At 32.2% G+C, this 20,056-nt stretch overlaps 1 protein-coding gene and 1 non-coding gene across 2 annotated transcripts; one reads left to right on the forward strand and one right to left on the reverse strand.

Annotated features, from left to right (window-relative positions):
* Positions 1 to 1,824: 1,824 nt before the first annotated feature.
* TRNAM-CAU (transfer RNA methionine (anticodon CAU)) lies at positions 1,825 to 1,897 on the reverse strand. Its single transcript has one exon. It is a non-coding gene; the product is annotated as a tRNA-Met (tRNA).
* A 16,665-nt stretch (positions 1,898 to 18,562) lies between these two features.
* LOC148168661 (pyridoxal phosphate homeostasis protein) lies at positions 18,563 to 19,962 on the forward strand. The gene is made up of 4 exons (XM_088045382.1): positions 18,563 to 18,868; positions 18,915 to 19,272; positions 19,323 to 19,564; positions 19,614 to 19,962. The coding sequence occupies exons 1-4, from the start codon at positions 18,779 to 18,781 to the stop codon at positions 19,677 to 19,679; spliced, it is 756 nt and encodes a 251-aa protein (XP_087901508.1). The 5' UTR covers positions 18,563 to 18,778; the 3' UTR covers positions 19,680 to 19,962.
* Positions 19,963 to 20,056: the final 94 nt, after the last annotated feature.

Below are 20,056 nucleotides of genomic sequence, written 5' to 3' on the forward strand. Positions count from 1 at the left end.
CCGTACAAGCTCTTTTGTCGTCGAAGTAGCTCGTTTATTTCGCAACAAAGAAATCATCCGAGCCGCTGTTCTGACATTAATTAGCTGTCTAATGGGCATATGTTAGATTTTTCCGAACTTTTTGGAAGCCTCATATTTCTTAAAACATAAACAAAAACTTGTACGGCTCACGGGCGGTTTTTAATTGATATTGTCATAAATTTTTGACGGACGGGTTTGAATGGTCTTTAATCACGGGAACCGACTAGAGCAGAGTGAATTCGAATAAGTTTTTTGTTACTTTTAATGAAGCGGAAAATGTCTGAGGGTGTTGGAAGGGAGATTTAGCTAGTTTGAATTTGTATAAAAAGGATTCACTTGCTTGGAGTTCCGTTGAGAGAATCGAGACGAGAATGTAATAGTTTGGGGTGGTTTTTATTGGCGCGACGGGTGTTATAGTTCCGGATATGTTCGCGATCAGGCGGTGAAAAACTTTGATGGCAAAATTACACGTTTTGAATACAATTTATCCAAATGTGACGAAGGGAAAAGTATTTTGAGATACACTTGAATGAGTGCAATAAATCAGCGGTACTGGACATTAACCATTTCCCAGAGGCTATATTTTCATCATAATGTGCACACCTCGTCGATTATTAACGCCTACAATATTTGCCAAACAACACAATATATCTATTTTAATATTTCACACCTCAAAACGCTGTTTTACCTACTATAATTTATGAAATATAATTTGTCTTATTGACAGTGTTCAAATAATTAAATTCACGTGTTTACCACCCTCGGTTTTGTTGGAGCATCAACGGCTTAATTATTCGCATTTAAATTTTAATTTGCCGCCTCGAAATTAGGAAAAATCTCATTTACATACAGGTGGAAATTTGAAATGCAGTCATAATTTTTCATTAAATCCGGTTATAGTAATCAAACGACGTAAATCATTATAAATGAAGCAATATCGTGACGAATTCAATAAAAATAATTGTGTTTTAAGCACTTTTCTTTGGAGTTTACACAGCTCATTTACTACGATCCTGATCATTAGAAAAAAGATAAAAATCGTCCCACATCGCTGCAAATCATATCAATTCATGATCTTTTTGGAACCCAACTGTTTTATTGCTATAAATATTGTAAATCATCGTGTTATCAAGTTTTTAAACAAAATTTATGATGCGCTACTAGCAAAAAACGTGTGAAGTGAACAGTGTGAAGTTGCCGGACACAACTTAAGGAATAAGCGATTCGTATTACTCTGTCGAATTTTCGGAATGCTCCTCTCCATGTTCAAAATTGTTCTCATAAATTAGTAGTGATGTTTGAAATGTTCTGTTTTCGTTTGTGCACAGTTCCGAATAAAACTTGTTCCCCAGTCCACCGCCATGATATTTCACGGACAAAATAAGTTGAATAGCCCGTGTTCCTGTCAAACATAAAGATATTATCTCGTTGGCTATAAAAATAGTCATCTTTATGGAAAACATAAAGGTGTAAAAGTGTCGAATATATTCTGAAATATTATAGTCGTTTGACTGCAAACAAATGACAAGGGAAAATAATGTCGCAAACACACAACGCATCACAGCCGCTCTGGGGAAATTCACCGCTCCCTTTCCCTGCAATTTGTCATCGTGGAGGGCCGACGCCTCCATCCGACATAAAATAAAACGTCTATCTGAATAGAGACGACTTGGAGAAATTTTAATTAATGCGCGTCAGTTATCTGATCCGAGGGGGTTGTAAGGGACAACTAATCTGTGCTCCTCTATTGGTTAAAGTAAATGGGGGTTAAAAAAAATTGGTTCAAAATTGGCTAAAAGGTTGTGCCCCGGGTGAGGATCGAACTCACGACCTTAAGATTATGAGACTTACGCGCTGCCTACTGCGCTACCGAGGCTTGTGCCTGAAGGGCTTTTTGTCACAAGAAAATCTTATATTTACTTATTATGTAATTTTTTGATTTTTTTTATAATCAATTTTCTGAATAAAATTGTAAAATTACAAAAAATCGGACACCGACATTTAATTTTACTTATCTACACTTGTCTTATCTAAAAATACACTTTTATAAAAATATGTACTGTGTTTTAATTATACATACAGGGGGTTAATAAAATTTTATTAGAATAATTCCGCTTTAATTAAATCTTGCAGATTTCGAGTTCTTTTCAGATTTTCTGGAATCTTTATAATGGTTAATTCATAAAATTTACATTTGCTGTACGAAAAAATTTCATATTGTATCTAACACCATCGCAAAATTTTTGTCTTTTTTGTTCTTTAATTTTGTATTTTGGTACTGTTAAAAAACAAATTAAGAATAGCAACTCCCCTAAATTTCATGCTCATGCCTTTGCAATTTCAAAAATGAAAGATTTTAGAATAAAAATTAAAAAAAATGTGCACCCTTCCATGAATAGAAATTTCCAAAACTTGTCTTTTTCGTTCTATAATTTTGAGCTTTGGTACTTTAAAAAAACATGTTAAGAATGAGAATTCCTTAAAATTTCATAAGTCTAGCGTTAAAAGTACTAAAATTACAGCCGATTTAAAAAAAATATAGTTAAATTTTGTGTTTTTACTTTGGCACGGTAGTAAATTAAGTCGAAAATTGCAATCTCTCCAAATTTCATGCGTATCTATGGCTTTACAATTTGCAAAATGACAGATCTTTGAATAAAAATTTTAAAAGTTTGTGCGTCTCTAAATATTTCTATTTTCATACTATTAAAAAACAAAGTAAGAATAAAAATTTGCTAAAATTCCAGAGTTCTAATGTTAAAAGTACTAAAATTACAAGTCGATTTTAATAAAATAAGCTAAATTTGCAAAATCTTTAAGTTTTATGTCTATGGCTTTAAGATTTGAAAAAGTACAGGTTTTGGAATCGAAATTTTAAAAATTCGTGTATCCTCCCAAGAAAAAAAACCAAAACTCGTCTGTTTCGTTCTATAATTTTATACTTTGGCAATGTTAAAAAACAAGGAATAAATAAAAATTTCTCTAAAGATTGCTTTTACGTACAAAATATTAAAAGTACAGGCTAGTTTTAGTAAAACCAATCTAAATTTTGGCTCTTCTTCGAAATAAATTCCTAAAATTTTGTCCTATAATTTTGAACTTTGCCACTGTTAAAAAACAAGTAAAGATCGAAACTTCCCTAAATTTCATCGTTCTAGAAATAAAAATCTTTTTCTAACACTAATATGTTATACTGTTTCTATGGTGCTTAAGAACTCACCCTTTATATTGCTCTTAAAATACGCTTTTTTTATAAAGTACGTCGTCAATGGCAACGTATCTTATAGAGTTATAAAATACGATTCAAAAATTCACTTTATTCATTTTGCTAACATTTTTCATAAAAGTTAAAAGTACAGCAATTGAAATTTGGCCCGACGTTGTTAAAACTACCACATTTCTCCCGTAACATCGTTAATGTGTTTTCAGCTTCTTCTGCAAATATTTCATTCACAGTTGCTCTTGTAATAGCCGTTTCATTCTTAAACTCTCTTCCAGCATATTCTTCTACTTCGACTACTTCATTCCCAATGGCGCTCGTGGTATTAGATGTTCCATTCCCAAAAACTTGTCTAGGTATCTTTAATCTTTCTCCCAGCGACTCTTCAATATAAGATTCTGCTACTTTTGCAGATTCCCATCCTCCATGTCTCTTCAAGGACGTAATATCTCCCCCTACATTGTAAATTTTATTATATGTTCTGAATAATTAACTGACTACTCACCAGCATTAACAAAAAGAGTCGCCGAAGTGCGTCGAAAACAATGCCCAGTGTAACTCGATGGATTTTCTAGTTTAAGATATGTTGCGATTTTCTTAGGAATTGCCCCAAAGGAGTTGATTCCCACACATTGGCAGCTGCACTTTCCCTTATTGTAATGTAAGAAAAATCTTGTAGGTGATTTTCTTGGGCGCAAAACAATATAACGTCTATACAGTTTGGGGAATTGATACCCGATGAATGGGAACAATTTTAATAAGAAGTGGGAGAAGAGTAGTGTTAGTGGGTGGCATTACTCCCCTCAATGCATCCTAGCGACAAAGTTCTCGAAAATTGTAACTCAAATTCATTGAGAAATACAATGCCTATCATTACTCATAAAAAAATAAAATTGTTGCATTTTGCATTCGAAGGACCAAATCCCTCTAATAGCGAAGAATTACTAAAGGAGCAATCATGTTAACACCTGGTCTTGCCAAAAATGATAAAACAATGCCACGACGCATGCATTCGCGCTGATGGGGGTAAATTATTTTTATCTTCCTCGCTCCAATGGCAATTATGGTTTTCTTTGTTGCGCTCATTTATTTGTCCATTAATCGGTCTTGGACTCACCGAAAATTCATGTTTCTTGATGTGTGTGAGAATGAAAGAATGCAAGAATCTCTTTCTCGCTCGGTGTCCCCCACTTTCTATTAAATTTAATTCCATGCATCGGGTGTCAATTCCCCAAACTGTATAATTCGATGGGATTAATCCCAAAACCTTCACTAACAATGGTGAATCGTCGTTCCTTACGGGTTTTAGAATCCGGAATAATGACATTTATTGTGTCACCACAATCATGTACGTCACTGAATTCCATAGCGGCTAATTCGGCTTTTCTACAGGCTCCAGCAACTCCGAAGATCAGTGCAACCTGAAAAATTTCATAAAATTTATGTCTAAGTATAATTTATTCCTAACTTTGACAAATAAATATTCCCCTTCATCCGCTTGTTGTAAAAATGTTCTAATTTCCTCTTGTGTCAAGGCCTTGGACTTTTTACTGCGATAACCAACATTTAATTTTTTTAAGAAAGGAATAACAGCACCAAACTTGTCAATTTGTATGTTGTCTTTGTCACAATGAGGCTGGTGACAACTTTTGCGACTAAAAAGTAAATGTGTTAGTTTTTCAAAAATGTTACATTTCTATTTACGCACTTACCCTCATATCCAGGAATGTCAAAATGACATCTTCCGTTACTTCCGTGATGCCATTCTTATTTTTCCCGTCATGAAATGAATGATACACTTTCTCGTATGCGGGTTTTGATTTTGCAGGTAACAAATTGCCTAATTCCTTACCTTTCTCCTTAATTTTTTGAGGAACACTTTCGCACATTTTAACCGATCCAAATTGTTTTTTTCACAATTTGTTTACTGTTACTATAGGAAACCTACCACCGCACCCTTTACCCACCACACTTTGACACATTTTGCTACAACTAAGAATTTTTTAATCAAAGAAGATATTTCATAAAACAAGCATTAGTGTTAGAAAAAATCTTGAAGACAACTCGTGTTTTATAGTTAAAAAATCTCGTTCTACAAAATCCTCGCTCGCTCCGCTCGCTCGGATTTTAACTACGAACTCGATTTTTAAACTCTCTATAAAACACTAGTTGTCTTAATAGCTATAAAATAGCAAGTTTTAATAAAAAAACAAACTTTTGACTCTTCCTCAAAATGAAAACTAGGAGTAATTTTTTTTTTAATAAAAAACCATTGATATATGGGTAGATATTTTTTATTTTCATTTCTTAGATAATCGCCTAAATTTAACGTCCTAAAATTTTTAGGTGAATCAAATACAGGTATCCCAAATCTCGCAAAAGACCCGTCTTACAATAGAATAAAGCAAATTAGACAAATTGCATTAAGTGATCAGAATTTTCGTGATTAATGTTAATGAGCTGTAATAAATTTGTTGCATTTTTATTGTTCGCGACTGTAAATAAATAAATATAATCCGGCGCCAATCCTGCATTCTGTATAAAAATTTTCATTTGCAGCCCCATTTATCCAACTCCCAACATGACCACAAATCACAATCGTCTGATTTCCCTCTACATTTCTTTACCTATCCAAGCGATAAACTCTATAACCAGATACCAGAACCGTATCAATATCGACCCAAGCTGAAATCAGAATACGATAAGGTTTAAGGTCGGGGGTGCATGTTTGGATGCAATTACCGGCGGATGCGCCGCTTTTGACCCCATAATTCAGTCCTTATCGCTATAATTAGCTTTAATGAGTTAAAAAATTGAATGGTTGTTGCGCATCATGACCTCGAGCCTTCTGCTATCTCTTAACCACACACGCACTTACTTGTTAACACGTCCAACATTTGAAACTAATAGATTTATCTAATCTGCTGCCGCTATAAATAAATTTCTTGCTTTACTCACCCCCGTCGACATCTGCTCGCCATTCTGATGCATCGCTATATCAGATTGCGTTAAGTGGAGGAAATTTTCGTAGTGTTTTACGGCATTCCGAGGTAATGTATGGCATCTGGACTGTTTTGCTTTTCGGCCTCTAAATGATGTTGACGAGGACATTAATACCGCGGTGAAAACATATTTATGGAAATTCGGTAGAGTTTATGGGTGTAGGCAGAATTATATTGGCAAAAGTGCATTTACAATATCCTCGAATTCATCAGTTTTAAAGTCAAGGATAATCATATGCCCCATTAATTCCATCGAAAACTTCAGGGTCTGAAATGGTACCGGGCCAAAGGTTAAGTTGGTTTCAAAGGTGGTCTAGTTCAGTTTTATTTGCAGGCCCAGACATAACGTAAGGAAAATAAAAAAATGAGTTCGTTGAAACAAGTGGAATTCTTATTGGTGCGATACCAAGAAAACAGAAATTGGCAAGATGTAAGAAGCGCGAATTTTTATCTATAATTTATTTTTAGATCTTTGGACCGTTTTTAGTGCGCATAACCAGCAAACACACTTTTGTTATGAATTTGGTTGTTTGTAATTCCGATGGCAATATGTAACATTATCCAATAATAATTATTCGGATCATTACTCAGGTTAATGAGCAACTGTTGTATTCAGAAATGTTGAAATTTAGGATCTATCTCATTTATCTAATAATCAATTCTAAAATTAGACCGTGTAGTCATAAATCCCTCCATTCAACAGTTTATAAAATACAAAGTGTGTTTTGTCATATTTACAAATATCGTAATCAAAGCTCGCGTGCTTTGCACTCGAATTCGTGTCGTGTAAGTGTAAAAAGCTGCCGTTTCGTCTTTGTTCGCTCCTTCCATCTCTGTCGCTTCGTTTAGGAATAAGAAGTCGGATTCTGGCGGCTCACCCACTGTTTATGAAGGGAAATTGAAGCACTTTGTGCTAAGTGGAAAACGCTCTATAATAATCCCACTAAATTTATCTTTAGCACAGCATTCGATGAGGAGTTAATTTAAATTTTGTTTAGAAAAGTCCTCATGAATTTTAATCGACTTATGTTTATTCCACCATTTATTTTAATTAATTCAAGCAGTAAGTGCTACGTTGCCTCCACCATTATTATAAACTCTCAAGAACGCTTCTGTTGTTGACCGACAGGTGGTGTCCGAAATTGCCATTAACTAACCGCCAAAAAAAGTTATTACAAATTGATAAACGAACGATGTTATCAACTTAAACTGGACGAAAAGAACTCATTTAAGCAGAAATAATTTTTAGTGCCTCACTTTTTAAAACTTTTTATAAATTCCGTAATTTTGGCAATCTCAATCCCAAAACAGTCAAATTTAAAGATTTTTCTACTTTTGTCTTGTTTATCGACTGTGCTAAATTCTAAAAATTTTGGGTAAGAAACAAAATGTTTAGAAATTTTCACATTGAAAAAGAAGTTTCCACTTTCCACTTTCTTATAAATTCCGTAACTTTGGTAGGTTTAATCCCAAAACGGTCAAATTTGGAGCTTTTACTATTTTAGACTTGTTTATCAATTGTGGCAAACACCAAACATTTTTAGCAAGAAACAGACTATTTAAAAATTTTCGTTTAGAAAGCGAACTGGAAATTGACTTCAGTTTCTTTGAAAATCTTTAACTTTGAAAGTTTTAATCATAAAACAGTCAAATTTGGAGGTTTACCTATTTTCAACTTGGTTATTAATTGTACAAAATATCAAAAATTTAGAGCAATCTACAAAACAGTTAGGAATTTTCACTTTGAAAACGAACCAAAAATTACTTCCACTTTAAATTAAATTCCCTAACTTATGCAGTTTCAATCCTAAAAGAGTAAGTACTTTTACTTTCCTTATCTACTGTGCAAAATTCCAAAAAATAGAAGAAACAGAATATTTAGAAAATTTCATTTTTAAAACTAACCAAAAATTTTCTCCACTTTTGGTTAAAATCTTTAACTTTGATTTCTTGTCAAGTTTTCTTGTTTACTGACTGCGTTAATTTCTAAAATTTTACGACAAGAAACAGAATATTTAGAAATTTTTACTTTAAAAACGAACTAAAAATTGCCTCCACTTTAAATTAAATCCCGTAACTTTAGTAGTTTTAATCTCAACAGAGTCAAATTTAGAGATTTTACTACATTTACTTTCCTTATCAACTGTGTAAAATTCTAAAAAATTAAAACAAGAAACTGAATATTTAGAAATTTCTATTTTTAAAATGAACAAAAAATTCCCACCACTTTTGATGAAACTCTGTAACTTTGACAGGTTTAATCTCAGAATAGTCAAATTTCTAGGTTTTACTACCTTTGCCTTGTTTACAAACTACGCTAAATTCTAAAATTTTACGACAAGAAATAGAATATTTAAAAATTTTCAGTTTGTAAATAAACCAAAAATTGCCTCCACTTTAGATTAAATTCCGTAACTTCGGTAGTTTTAATCCCAAGAGAGTCAAATTTGGAGATTTTACTACTTTTGCTTTCCTTATCAACAATGTAAAATTCAAAAAAAATAATAAAAAGAATACTTAGAACAGAACAGAAAATTTAGAAATTTTGGCTTTAAAAATGATCCAAAAATTGCCCCCACTTTCCATTAAATTTGCTAACTTTGGCTGTTTTAATCCCAAGAAAATCAAATTTGGAGATTTTACTACTTTTAACTAGCTGATCAATTGTGCCAAATGCCAAAAATGTATAGCAAATAATTGCGACGTTGCCTCCACCATTATTATAAACTCGCAAGACCTCTTCTTCTGTTGTTAACCGACAGGTGGTGTCCGAAATTGCATTTAACTAAGCGCCAAATGAAAACAGTTATTACAACCATGGTATAAATCATTTGGGAATCGAAACAGTGGCATCGTCTTAAACTGGAGCAAAAGGACTAATTTGAGCAGAAAGGATTTTTAATGGCTCACTTAATCATAGGAAGCGTACTCGCGATTGTGATTGATGAGGAGTGCAAAAAATTGCCCGGAAAATTCCCATCACTCACAAGCTTAATTGGTTTACTTTGTAGCAATTAATTAAATCAATTTTTTCATGCAGACATATCGGCAGGACTAATTAAAATCATTTACATAAATCAACGGCAGAGGAGATTTATTAGATTGTATAAATCAGTGACTTGCAATAAGCTTAACTGGATCTTCAGGGCTCCGGGAATTGCTTTCAGAAGGTCTCAGAGGTCAAGGTTCGTGCGAGATGGGGCGTTATAACTATAACTTGGGCGTCTGACTAATAAGATGTAAAACCACATTGGAGAACACAGAAATAGCGTTGTCAAAGTGGGCAATTAGTTTCTTCATAATAATATAAGATATTATTTTGTGCAAAATCAACCGTATCAATAATCGTAACGTGTTAGTCGGTTACTCGCGGTGCAAAGTACACCTAAGTAATTCTTGCGTTAAGAAATTTCAATTAATAACGCAATAAAACTTCAATTATGGGAAACCAATTATCCGTCATTCTAAACTAACCGATATGAATTGTGAGATAATCAGATTTCTCTTGGAGCCAAGTTGATTGCACCCAGTAAATCACCAATAATTTACTTTTTAGAAAATCTTCATTTTTTAAAGAAATAGATTATCCTATTGTTTTACCCGAAATGAAACAATTTCACGGGACAATTGAATATTGCTCTAGTGGAAATTTATAACTATATTTCTATTGTTAATAAAGTTCCGTTTGTCTCGTTTTCTGCAAAACATTGTTAATATATAATTAAATTTGATATAGATGTTATTCCAACCATAGCTTACAAAGATTAGTATGAAAGTTATCGTTTATGATGACGCTAAAAAATAATTAAAATCAGTCTCGTTCTAAAGAATGTGAGAGGATTATTGATCAAATTGTAATGATCGGTTTGAAGTCCTGTGGCTATGCTTAGTAGTCAGCTACTCTGAACTTCTTCAAAAATGCTTTTAGCATACTTTGACATTTTAATTTGTGCTTGTCAGATTACTATTAGGAATTAAAAGCAGAAGCCTCGTGGGCTTTTCTTTTCTATGTTCTAGTTCTTTGATTCTTTGGTACGATCCTCCAGATCGGCAACTCCCTCAAGCATTTTTTTTCTTATGCATTTTTTACTCTTTTACCAACTTCTATTAAATTTCATAACATTGGCAGTTTTAATTCCAAAACAGTCAAAATTGGAAGTTTTACGACTTCCGAATTGTTTATCCGGTGTGCTAAATTCCAAAAATTTAGAGCAAAAAACTGAATATTTAGAAATTTTTATTTTGATAACGGGCCAAAAATTGCCTTTATTTTGTATTAAATTCCATAACTTTAACAGTTTTTAGCATTGACCAGTCAAACTTGGAAGTTTTACTAACTTCGACTCGTTTATCTACTGTGGTAAATTTAAAAATTTTTGACCAAGACACAAAATATTTAGAAATTTTTATTTTGTAAACAAACCAAAAATTGCTTCTATTTTTTCCTTTATATTTCGTAACTTTCGCAGTTTTACTCCCCAAACAGTCAAATTTGGAGGGTTTACTACTTTAGGCTTGTTTATCTATTGTGCTAAATTCCAAAATTTTTAACCATGAATCAAAACATTTAGAAATTTTTATTTTGAAAGCGAATCAAAAATTGCTCCTATAACTTCCTTTTAAATTTTGTAACTTTGACAACTGAATTCTCAGAACAATCAAATTTTGAGGTATGTATTACCAATTTCGATTTGTTCATCAATAGTGCTAAATTGCAAAATTTTAGACCAAGAATCAAATTATTTAGAAATTTTCATTTAGAAAACGGATCAAAAATTGCTTCCACCTTCTTTTAAATTCCCTAACATTGGCAGTTTTATTCCTAGAACAATTAAATTTTGAGGTTTTACTAGATTCAACTTGGTTATCAATTGTGCCAAATTTCAAGAATTTAGAACAAGAAACAGAATATTTAAAAATTTTAATTTTAAAAACGGCCGAAAAATTGCCTCCAGTTTTGATCAAATTTCGTAGCTTTGGCAGTTTTAATTCCAGACCAATCAAATTTGGAGGTTTTACTACATTCGAGTTGTTTATCGACTGTGCTAAATTTCAAAAAATTAGAGCAAACAATAGAAATTTAAAAAAAATTATTTTCATTATATTCTGTAACTTTGGCAGTTAGAATCTTAAACAATCAAAATTGGATATTTTACTATTTTCGTCTTGCTTATTGATTGTGTTAAATACCAAAAATTTTGAGCAAGAAACAGAATATTTAAAAAAAATTATTTTGGAAACAAATCAAAAATTTTCTCTACTTCCGAATACTTTCCGTAACTTTGGAAGTTTAAGACAATCAAACTTGGAGGTTTTATTACTTTCGACTTTAGAATTTTAGAGCAAAGTTAAAAAAAATATTATGAAAACGTATTTAAGATTTTCACCAATTTTGATTAAATTCCGTAACTTTAGCAGTTTTACTACAAAAACAGTCAAAATTGAAAATTTTACTTCTTTCGACTTGTTTATCGCTGTGCTAAATTTCAAAATTTGAATTAATAAACATAAATTAATAATCAATAAAATGAATATTTAGAAAAAATTGTTTGGAAATGAACCCCCAAAAATTACCTTCACTTTCTATTAAATTCCGTAACTTTAGCAGTTTTAATCCCAGAACAGCGAAATTTCCAAATTTTACTATGTTCGACTTGATTATCAATTGTGCTAAATTTCAATGTTTTATAACAAAAAACAAAATATTTAAAAATTTTCATTTTTAAAACGAACCAAAAACTTCCACCACTTTTTATTAAAAGCCGTAACTTTGCGTAATTAACAAAACAAAATGTATAATTATTGCAAAACGTTCTTTTGTTCCAAGAATTTTACTAAATATAAAACAAGAAAAAACTGGCTTCAGGCACCGACATAATAACTCATAAATAATTGCTTGGTTTTGGATTGTTAATGTTAAATGTTCGCCACTTTTATTTATAAAGCACTATTCATTGCTTATTTGAGTTAAATGTCGATGCTAACTCAATATTGAATGAAATGATTTATACAAAGTCTTAATTATTCTGATATTTCTTATAAAGAACTACTCGAGGCAGTCATGTATCCCATCAGCTTAGAAAGATTAAAGTCATCAATTAATTGAGTTAGTACCGTTTTAAGCAATGAATAAAAATAGAAAAGCGTTACATAATAAAGAGTGTGAAAGCTATAAGAATCATCAATTGATATTAATGACAAGAATCTTGAAATTGAAAAGGATAAATAGACACAGTTAACACATCATCAATAGCGTTAAATCCCACTGGTCCCTATTTCACTTAATTATAATTCGTGAAGAGTTATAATAACGTTAATTAAAGAATAAATCAAATTTTTTAATCCAAACAAGTTTCGAGGCAGCACAATATAAAATAAACAACGGAGGCATTCAATAACTCAAACTGAAATTAGTCCTAAATTAGAAAACAATTACATGTCCGATAAACAAACAACCAGTTAAGGTTATCTCATTTACAACTCGAAAAAAGTCCATCATCATAACGAACTGCTGCCGTGTGATAAGTTGATTTATCTTGTCTTTGACAGTTGTACAATAATGGAGAATAATTTATGGCGGCGAGTGCAGCATACAACAAAAGTAACGAGACAACTTGGGCAGATGGACACCACTCCTCCACTTATCGAGAAATTAAAAGAATTTCTTCGAAAATCCATCACTTTCGAAGAGCTCTAAATAGCGGCACACTTTTCTAGATCCGCGTAAAAAAGTTACATCTGGTTCTCCACCCACTCAGTAATAAATAACAGCACTCAGAACGTGTTAAAAAAAATTCAGCAGATAATGAGATAATTTTTAGCGTTTGTGTAGCCGAAAATTTAATCCGTCATCGGCATGTTAAGTGCTCTATTTCGGTAGGATGTAAAAAGCGTCGGTCGGAAAGCTATGATTTTATTGGCAGTCCTAAGAGGACAATACTTCCAACAGTTCAACACCACAAAGTACGCTTTCAGCTTTTTAAAATGGCCCCCTTAGCCCCAAATGACGATCGATCTAGCGCTAAATCTGCGAAATTGCGATGGGCTTTAGAGACTAGAGTTTACGACCGGGCGAGAGCTGAATAATATCACACTGACAGGAACAATTTTTTTCAGAGATGAGTTAATGCGGTTGACCTTTGGTGTTATCGACCAATCTTCAATTGAATTTTGTATGATGCAACCAAAATAATGTGTTACGTTTCAGTGTAATTTATTAATTACCCTCATTAAGATAGTTAATTTGTAAACAAAAGTTGAGAAATAAGTCAAAGTCAATTGTTTAGAATTTTATTCTAGAAATGGAACTTTCTTATGTCACACTGATAAACCATGTGAATGTTTAATGACTAATTTAGATACCGGATTTAAAAACAAAACAGTTGGAAAGACTCAAAAACACAATATTTAGAAATTTTCATCTTGAAAACGGGCCAAAAATTGCCTCCACTTTTGATCAAATTCCGTAACTTTTGGCAGTTTTAATCCCAAGACAAGCTACTACTTTCAAGTTGATTATCGACTTTGCGAGATTTCAAAAATTTAGAGCAAGCAACTGTCTAATTGGAAACCCTTTTTCTATTAAATTCCATAATTTTAGCATTTTAGTTCTCTGAACACTCAAATTTAAAAGTTATTCAACTTGATTATCAATTGTGCCAAATGTCAAACATTTAGAACAAGAAACAGAATATTAAGAAATATTTATTTTGAAAAAGCTTAAAGAATTTCGTCTAATTTTGATCAAATTTCGTTACTTTGGAAGTTTTAATCCCAGAACACACAATTTTGAAGATTTTACTACTTTTGACTTACTTAGCGACTGTGCCAAATACCAAAAATTTAGAGGTAGTAACAAAATATTCTACTTGATTATCAACTGTGCTAAATTTTAAAAATTTAGAACAAGAAATAGAATATTTAGAAATTTTTATTTTGAAAACGCCCAAACGCCCAAAAAATTGCCTCCAATTTTAATCACTCCGTAACTTTGGCAACTTTAATCCCAGAACACTCAAATTTGGAAGTTTTACTACTTTTGAGTTGTTTATCAACTGTGCTTAATACCAAAAATTTAGAACTAAAAACAGAATATGTATTTGGAAATTTTCATTTTAAAAACGAATAAAATATTACCTTCTTTTTCTATTAAATTCCGTAATTTTGGCATTTTTATTCTCACAACATTTAAATTTGAAGGTTTTACTAGATTCAATTTGGTGATCAATTGTGCCAAATTTAAAAAAATTAGAACAAGAAACAGAATATTTAGAAATTTTTATTTTAAAGAGACCGAAAAATTGTCTCATGTTTTGTGATCAAATTCCGTAACTTTAGCAGTTTTATTCCCAGATTAATCAAATTTAGAGGTTCAACTTCTTTTGAGTTGTTTATCGACTGTGCTAAATTTCAAAAATATAAAGCAAGCAATAAAAAATTTAAAAATTTTCATTTTTGAAACAAATCAAAAATTGTCTCCTCTTTCTATTAAATTCCGTAACTTTGGCATTTTTATTCTCAGAACACTTAAATTTGGCGGTTTTACTAGAATCAACTTGGTTATCAATTCTGCCAAATTTTAAAAATTTAGAACAAGAAACAGAATATTTAGAAGTTTTTATTTTGAAAGGGCCGAAAAATTGTCTCCAGTTTTGTGATCAAATTCCGCAACTTTGGCAGTTTTAATCCCACAAATTTGGAAGTTTCACTTCTTTTGAGTTGTTTATCGATTGTGCTAAATTTCAAAAATTTAGAGCAAGCAATAGAAAATTTAGAAATTTTTTCTTTCTATTAAATTTCGTAACTTTGGCAGATTTAATCCCAGGATAGTCAAATTTGAAGGTTTGACTATTTTTGACTTGTTTATTAATTGTTCTAAATACCAAAAATTTAGATCCAGTAACAGAATATTTTGAAATTTTCATTTTGAAAACGAACCAAAAATTACACACTTCTTATTAAATTCCGTAGCTATGTGATTGCATGTTGACTAATTTAGAAAACAAATTTAAGAACAAAGAATCAAAAAGATTTAAACAAGAATTCACAAAAGCAAAAACAAAATTTTTTCAAAGTAGCTCCTACTTATTTGCTACCAGAGTTCCAAACGAGTTTTAAATTGTTACACGATTTTTCAACAATACCAGAAAATTGAAAACCCAACAAAAGGTGTTTATGAATTAATTCGTGCGTAAATGAGTACAATCTCGGAATGTCAAAGCTTTTACCGTCAAGAGTTCTTTTGAAAATTAGCTTTGCATTGTCAAGATCCAAGTCCGGTGACATACTTCGCATTGGATGGGTGTCTAAAATAACCACGCTGGACAAAACCTATACAGATAACGATCGTTTTCAGGTATTATAACCCCAAATAAAGACATTTGTTAGAAAATACAGTAAAAACATAATTTACACACGTTTAATTTTAAAATACAAACCAGAAAGCAAGCTTTAATAGGTTCACGATAAGATTTCTCGGTCTGCCAACGTGAGAACTATTCATTTTACTGAGAAAACGCTGTAAACACATCATGTGGGGGTAGTTCTTCGAGGTAAGGGATGAAAAAACTATGCTGAAATGGATACTTTAACGTACCAACTTTAGATATCAGTGGTTGAATGCCGTGTCGGAGGGTTTTAGACGATCCGTTGCTGGTATTTCACGTTGAGAAGAAGAGATTACAGCGATTGAATGCGAACATTGGTGGAATTCTCGTGAAGTTGTACTGTAATCAAATCGTGAAACGGTGGAGCAGACGGACAGACGTATTCAACGGTGCGTGAAGAGTCATCTGTTGTTAACAATTATAGGCAACTTAGTGACACAATACAGCCCTTACCATATAATAGAGTGGATAATGCACTGCCATTATACCGAGCATTGTGTGCTCCGAAATTAATCGCTTGTGAAATATAAATTTATTTGGTAGTTAATGGCGTTTCGTTTGATTTGGGTCGTAATTTGTACGCCCATAAAGATGAGATCGATTCTGTTGACTTTTTTAAATTTCTCGGTGTCAAAAACCATCATTTTAATAAACTTGTTATGAATTGTAATATATGCTAATGTGTTAGTTTATGGTAGTTTTTCCTTCATCTAATTATTTGAAGTTGTAGGAAACGACATAAAAATTAGAAAATATGAGCTTTCGACCACAGTCAAATAAAGGGAATTTTAATTTAAGTGAAGAGTTTCTTGGATAAATATTAGACCTAATGGGAATTGTGGCGCTCATAAATATATAGTAAACATTTTATTCGAACTGTGAAGCTTTTAGTTCAGTCGTAAAATATGAACGTGTTTATTATAACTTTAATGATTTTAGTTTTGAATACCATCTAATTAGAATAAACGTAAAGTTCATCCAGCCCTTATAACTGTCAAAACGAGCCTCACATTTAAAGTGACCAGACAGAGAGCCCTTCGTGACCTCCCACAGCAAATTAAAGAACTCAACCGCTGCATCAAAAACCCAAAAGCCCAAAATTAGCCACAATTTATTTATAACATTGGAACGGCGCTCAGGTACATTCATATCCATAACGTATAATTAGAGAATCCGTTCGAAAATTACACGGTGCCCAGTGGTTCAGTGATAAATGATGTTTAGTTTGGGCCAATTAAGCAAAATCTTTACGTCGAAACAAAGTAAAAAACCCGAACTGAAAGTGGTGACAACAAAGCGCTGTAATTTTATTGGAAAACAACAATTTTCCGGTGCTCCCTAATCGAGTTAAGTTATTATTCTAGCAATACCCTCAATTACATTTTCATTCAACCGAACATTAGCCACAAAGCCATCGTTCTGATATACAAACATCACGGTAGTACATGTTGTCCATTACATATGAGCACCCCAAGGATTTATCTAGGAACGAAAAGCGCCCTAACTCAGTGGCGACATAAGGGTTGGTTTGGGGTGTAGCAAAGAACGACAAAAGAATGTTCACCAACAATACCCACGACGATTGACAGCCCTAAACTCATTACTGTAACAAAAGACTGTCATTGCCTGCATAAAAACCTCATTAAATTCGGGCACCCTCGTTATAACTTAATAACACGCGATGTCAGAACGGACGTCCTTGGGGAAATCCGGGATTAAACCGCCAAATCTGGAAATTTAGCGGGATGAAAGGGTAGAACAAACATCCATGAATTTTGTAAACAAAAAAATGAAACGAGAAGAGTTGTTTTAAGTTTAGGGATAATTAAATAATTAGTCCTGAATTAATTTCAGTTTCAAAACTTTCGCAAGAATTAGGAATTTTATAAAATTATAATTTTATTTTATAGCAGTTAGCAGTAAATAATATCAAGTAAATCATAGCTAAATCAAAGACAGATAATTTGGAGCCCTTAAAAAAATAAAGAGGACAAAGCACACAAATCCCAAAAAAGAAGTCTTAAAACTCTCTTTCTTACTAATTTGAAAAATGGAAATCAAAAATTCAGAAAACAGGATGTGAACTTTGAACTAATCTTATTCTTTGCCCGCACGCTTTTTTCAGTGTAATTAATTAAATTTTATTAGTTATTACATCACCACATATAAAATTAATATTAGTATAAAGCAGTTTTATAATTTCGTTAATTAAATTTTACCCAAAAGTCATTTACTTGCTGTTAATTAACAGAAGTAGTCAAAGTGCTCAACATAAATCCTATAAATTCCAAGGAAATAAATTACACTTGTAAATCTCAACTAATATTTCAAAAATGCTGCTGGAAAATGCACAGTTAATGTAATTAAATGAATACATGTAATTTGCAAAGTAGTATCTATCGAGAATTAATTAGCAGAGTTGTAATAAAGATGTTTAAACAAGTAAAACAAGTGGATAATTTACATGTGCATTTTACATTCGGAACCGGAATATTCTTCCTGTTGATTGAAGTAAATTGCAGCAATGCTGATTAAACTCATAAATTATGAAAATGTGTTAAATCGTGACACATCTCGCCATAATATTTATTATTTATTGTATACTAATAAATTTTGTTTCGTCGTCTTCTCCAACGTTCGGCTTATACGGTCTGACAGTCGCTTCCAAGTTAAAGTAACCAGAACAGTAATCCTTAATTTATAATATTACATATTTATAACGTAACGATATTAATGCTTCAGCTGTCTTTCAGGAGTAGATATTCAAATGTATTGAGGACAACAAAAACTGTTTTACAAAATTACGGTCCTTTTTCGAATGAGCTTTAAATTTAAAAGCAGCAGAAATGCCGCCACCCCTGTTGCTAAGTAGCCAAACAACAATCACAGCTCCTGTCATTTATGACTTTACAGAAACCTGTATTATCAATGTCAAACAGTGCCATCTAATGGCTGTCACATTACCCAATGATAAAATTCCAAAATTTTCCTTCATTTCGAAATTCTTTTCGAAATTTAAACAGAGATTAGATCTAACACTATTTATGACTGCTACCATACAATCTCTTTTCAAGACAATAGCGTTATAAATAACTTCTAATCCTTTTTTGCATATTTAAGGTTGACACTTGTCAACATTTGTAGGTTATATGCTCAAAAGAATGTCAGAAATTGATATAAAAGCGAATCTCCAAGTAATTCTAAAACGAATAGAAGAAGCATGTAAGAAAAGACCTCAGGTAAGCTCCCTTCTTTAAAAAGCGTTCACGTCATTTTTTTCAATAGGAATTGCAATGTGTGGAGCCTCAACTTGTTGCTGTCTCCAAAACCAAACCAGTAGATCTCATTGTTAAAGCCTATGAAGCTGGACAGAGACATTTTGGCGAGAATTATGTCCAGGAACTGGAAGAAAAAGCGCAAAGTCCTGTCATTTTAGAGAAATGTAAAGAGATAAAGTGGCATTTCATTGGCCACTTGCAAAGTAATAAGATTAACAAAGTCATTTGTCTTCCAAATATACACTTAATTGAAACAGTTCACTCTCAGAAGTTAGCTGCTAATTTAAATAAGAACTGGCCTAAGTTTGGCCCCCCCAATTCCAAGTTAAATGTGATGGTTCAAATTAACACAAGTGCAGAGGATGGTATGTTTTTATATCGTAGTTATAAATACTTCTACTAGTGTGTTATATAGAGAAGAGTGGAGTTCCTACTAGTGAAGCCGCAAATTTAACACAGTTTGTCCTCAATGAATGCCCCAATTTGAATTTGGAAGGTCTGATGACTATTGGGAAGTATGGATATGATCCTGCAGATGGTCCTAATCCTGATTTCCTTGCCTTGAAGAGGTGCCGCGATGAAGTTTGCCAGAGTTTAGAAATAGATTGGAAAACATTGAAGTTATCAATGGGAATGTCCACTGATTATGAGCATGCTGTAAATAATTTCTTATTTAAATGGACATTGCTATAGTTTTTTATTCTAGATTGAGGTGGGCAGCAATGTTGTAAGAGTTGGGACTGCTATTTTTGGCGAAAGAAACAAGACCTAATGACAAGAGGAATAGCAACGTTATATTAAAAAAAATGTTGACCCATTAGTTGTTTTTATTTTTATACGTTTCTGTTGCAGAATTTATTTTGTTTCTAGTTTGTGAAAGGCCGCGTAGTTATGAATTATTATTGTCAAGAGTAGGTTATTGAAAATTAGTGTTTGATTTTATACTTAATTATTATGTAGCATGTTTTGCTTGAATTTAAAGATTAAAAGAAAAATTGCACGTTTTACAATGCATACTGTAATGTAGGCAACCAATAATACAGTAATAAGAACAACCACGTTGGATTTTTAAATTTTATATCCATGCAGTTCTATAAGTTTATTAGAAATTTTGAAATTAGTTTTAGCAAATTAATTGGATCTTTGAAC

Source organism: Gnatocerus cornutus, chromosome 9 (assembly GCF_029298725.1).
Source record: "Gnatocerus cornutus isolate USDA-ARS CGAHR chromosome 9, icGnaCorn1.1, whole genome shotgun sequence".
Classification (NCBI taxonomy): Eukaryota; Metazoa; Arthropoda; class Insecta; order Coleoptera; family Tenebrionidae; genus Gnatocerus; species Gnatocerus cornutus.